At 30.6% G+C, this 3,355-nt stretch overlaps 1 protein-coding gene across 1 annotated transcript; it reads left to right on the forward strand.

Annotated features, from left to right (window-relative positions):
- Window positions 1-732: 732 nt before the first annotated feature.
- Window positions 733-2,245, forward strand: Tsp_12888 (conserved hypothetical protein). The gene is made up of 3 exons (XM_003368129.1): window positions 733-860; window positions 1,465-1,512; window positions 2,185-2,245. Exons 1-3 carry the CDS (start codon window positions 733-735, stop codon window positions 2,243-2,245), a joined length of 237 nt encoding a protein of 78 aa, XP_003368177.1.
- Window positions 2,246-3,355: the final 1,110 nt, after the last annotated feature.

Genomic DNA, 3,355 nt, shown 5'->3' on the forward strand with positions numbered 1-3,355 from the left:
AATAAATTTAATACTTTTTTATCACAATAAATTTAAAGTTTATTAATTCCATGTAGATTTATTTTAAATGTTTAAATTTTAAACAGCAATAGCAAATATCAAATGAATCGGGTAATTGATATTTTTAATGTTTACACAACAAGGGTAAGTTTCTTTAGAGCATTTAAATTTTAATATTCATAACCTTTATTCATATTTCAATATATTGTAGCATTCCCTACTGACATAATGGAAAAGAAGATTATATAAATTTCCATAGAGAAAGCATAAATAAGTATTTTTTTAATTTATTCTTTAGATTATTTGAACAACGTTGAACAGTGCAAATCAATACTTTTTTCAGACAATCGCTAACTTTCTTTAAGCTGCATTTTTAGCTTCTTCACTAACTCACCAAGAGATTTTCATCCACAGAATTCGATATAGAGCACTCCATTATACAAATAATGATCGTCACAAAGGTGCCTTATCATCAAGTGGTAGCGTCGTAAAATATTCTCTGAATTAACTATGGCGTCAAAAATTAGTTTAAAGGTAATTTAAAGTAATTCTGTTTTCTACTTGTGTTAGTTATCTTCAAAAACTGTGCACACTTATTTTGTAAACGTTATCTTTTGATTAAAAATTTAATGTAATTATTATATTTGAAAATTCAGTTTTCAATTTATTGTAACTTTCACTATGTGATAAAGTGCGACTATTTGTTATTTAGCATTTAACATTATTGCAGATATGAACAATGGAGAAAAAAGAATTTTAAACGCCTTCTACACGGAACAGAAGACGCGCGTTACGAAGCACAACAACAGAATGCAAGAGGTATGTGTGATTTTCTGTCAGTCAGGATTCTGTAATTCGAGGTTGGGGATACAGCGAAAGGGTGAATTTTATTCTTTAGTTTAATTAAAATTGGTAAATGTAAGATGTAAATAAGATTTTTCACTGTAAAACGGTATTTTTTGTTTTATACATGAGATGGTATTGAGATTAGGGAAGAATGACTTGATTGTTAGAATTTAATTTTAGCTCATTTAAACCACTTTCAATGCTGCGCGCCTGGTGTCTCTCTATTATAAGCACATCATCTTCTATTGTAGATTGCTTTTTCAATAGTTTAACAAGCATTTACTTGAAAATTTCTCAATTCAAAGCATCTTCTTTGACAGAAATTAACTTCACATTATCAACGTTGTTATTCCTTTTTTTCAAAAATGCGGAGGCGTGTTTTGACTAAGTGAATATTTTTGTTATGGCGTTTATTGCCAGATAGTTTATATTTTGACTGAATTGTCAATGTCAAGGTCATTTTGAAATTTTCAAATGACTGTCATCATTGAAAGTTTAATTTGCCACTCTATATGAATTGTTTTTTCAAATCATTATTTTTTCTCTTATTTTACAACAAGCCAGCATTTCATATAAAATGAGCAAGTATTTCATTTTTTGTATTTAAAATATTTTTAGTTTTCGAAATAAACTTGGTAATAAAGATGAAATTATTGTTTCCGCAGTGTGAGTTATATATTCTCTCAAACACCGTGTATTAGTTAAGTAAATAAAGCGCAGTGAAAACTGCGCACTAGTTATATTTATGAGCAGGAAAGAATGAAATAAAAATTTGCATACAGGTTCGTTTGCTTTATTCACATATTAAACATAATTATAGTTTGACGGGGTCCGTGGATGAAAGGGCTGTGATCTGACAACGACCAACATTAAGCGCCAAACAATTCATTTGTTTTCTTTTTTAATTATTGTTTTTTGGAATAATTTCTGAAAAATAATTTTTCAATCATGAACACTGAAAGAACATGGACATCAACAATGAGAAGACGGCGCATTGAGTAGTAAGTGGCAGTTTTTTCACTTTTATGTCGTAATCACTTAACAATGCAATTGAGAATCGATATTTAGCATAATTTCTCATTATATTCTCTATGAAGAATTCTCAACATAAGATGATAGTTGATTACATGAACGTCAAATTTCCATACAATTAAGATTGATTAAATAATACCATACAGGTATTGTTTATCTATTATTAAAATATGGTCGTTTGAAGATCATCTTCACGATACCTAACAGGCACATTTAATTGACTAAACAAGCTACTGCTTGCAAGCAGCTCAGTTAAAATCAGCTTCATTTGAACTACTTGCTTTTCTGAATTAAGAAAATTTTCAGACATACATTGGTGCGTTTTGTCAAAGTCAACTTTTTAGTTATGGTGTTTTCTGCCAGATAGTTTATATTTTAACTAATTTTTCAAAATTAAGGACATTTTTGAATTTTCAAATATTCCTTACTAGTTGAATTGTTGGACAGTGCGTTTCTTCTGTTCATACTGTATCCCGGCATAGGTTAGAATTTATCAATGCGTGATGCACAACTTCTAGTACTTCAACCCAGCATGTGCATTATATTAATTAATCAATTCATTCTGCTTGTGTTTTAAGCAAATGTCATGTTTTGCCATTCTTCTGTTTTAGGCATTCATTTTTCCTCTTTTCAAAGTGGTTGATCAAAGTCTGATTGAAATGTTCACTAAACAATCAGTTCCTTTAAATAAATGAATGAATTTTGCTGTATATTGCGACATATTATTACCGTGCCAGTGCAGCTCCATTTACGTAAGACACTATTTTATACTTCTTTAATTTACGCCACAATATTATTTGTGATAGATAGTGGCTTTGATTATTATAATCTTTGGTGTTGGCTCATTAGATTGTTATACGTTTTCAAGGCATACATGCATTTCTAGGTCAGCAGAATAACTTTATGCTAATGTGATGGTAAACACTGCCGTTGGCATTCTGCTACGTGCACTTTGTGCTATTCAAATGCGGTAGCAGTGTTCCTTATATAAATATCTGTTAATTGAGAGACTGCACTATAGTGTAAATGTTCGCTGCTGAAGGGCGGTCTATTTACTTACTGCATTGCGTTATTTGGTCATTTCGATGCTTCACTGCAACAATTACGTTGTGATTGTTCGACTAAAAATATGAAGAAACCACGAACATCAGTTACAAAATGTATGACTCTACGTTTGTTATATACGTTATCCCTGACAGGTCTGCTGACAGGTAAAAACTTTCATACATTTGCTATTTTTCATACAATGTTTTCTTTCTTTCTCTTGGCACACTGCACTAAACATGCGCGCTTTTTAAGCTTTTCGTAGTTGTTTGATTTTAGTCTTTTTGAATGGAAACTAGCGCGTTGTTTTTCAGTAATGATGTTCAACTAATATTCGAGGCTTTCTTACGGCCAAGCCATTATATAATAGTACTAATGGTATATTTTGCTATAATTTCCAATAGTCCTTACAAATCCATTTGTAAAGTAGTAC

Source organism: Trichinella spiralis (genome assembly GCF_000181795.1).
Source record: "Trichinella spiralis strain ISS 195 chromosome Unknown Scfld3042, whole genome shotgun sequence".
Classification (NCBI taxonomy): Eukaryota; Metazoa; Nematoda; class Enoplea; order Trichinellida; family Trichinellidae; genus Trichinella; species Trichinella spiralis.

Coding starts and splice junctions, on each gene's coding strand:
- Tsp_12888 (XM_003368129.1), top strand. CDS start 733: ATGAACAATGGAGAAAAAAGAATTTTAAACGCCTTCTACACGGAACAG. Junction 861..1,464: donor TCAGGATTCTGTAATTCGAG/GTTGGGGATACA, acceptor AAATATTTTTAG/TTTTCGAAATAAACTTGGTA. Junction 1,513..2,184: donor GAAATTATTGTTTCCGCAGT/GTGAGTTATATA, acceptor GAAAATTTTCAG/ACATACATTGGTGCGTTTTG.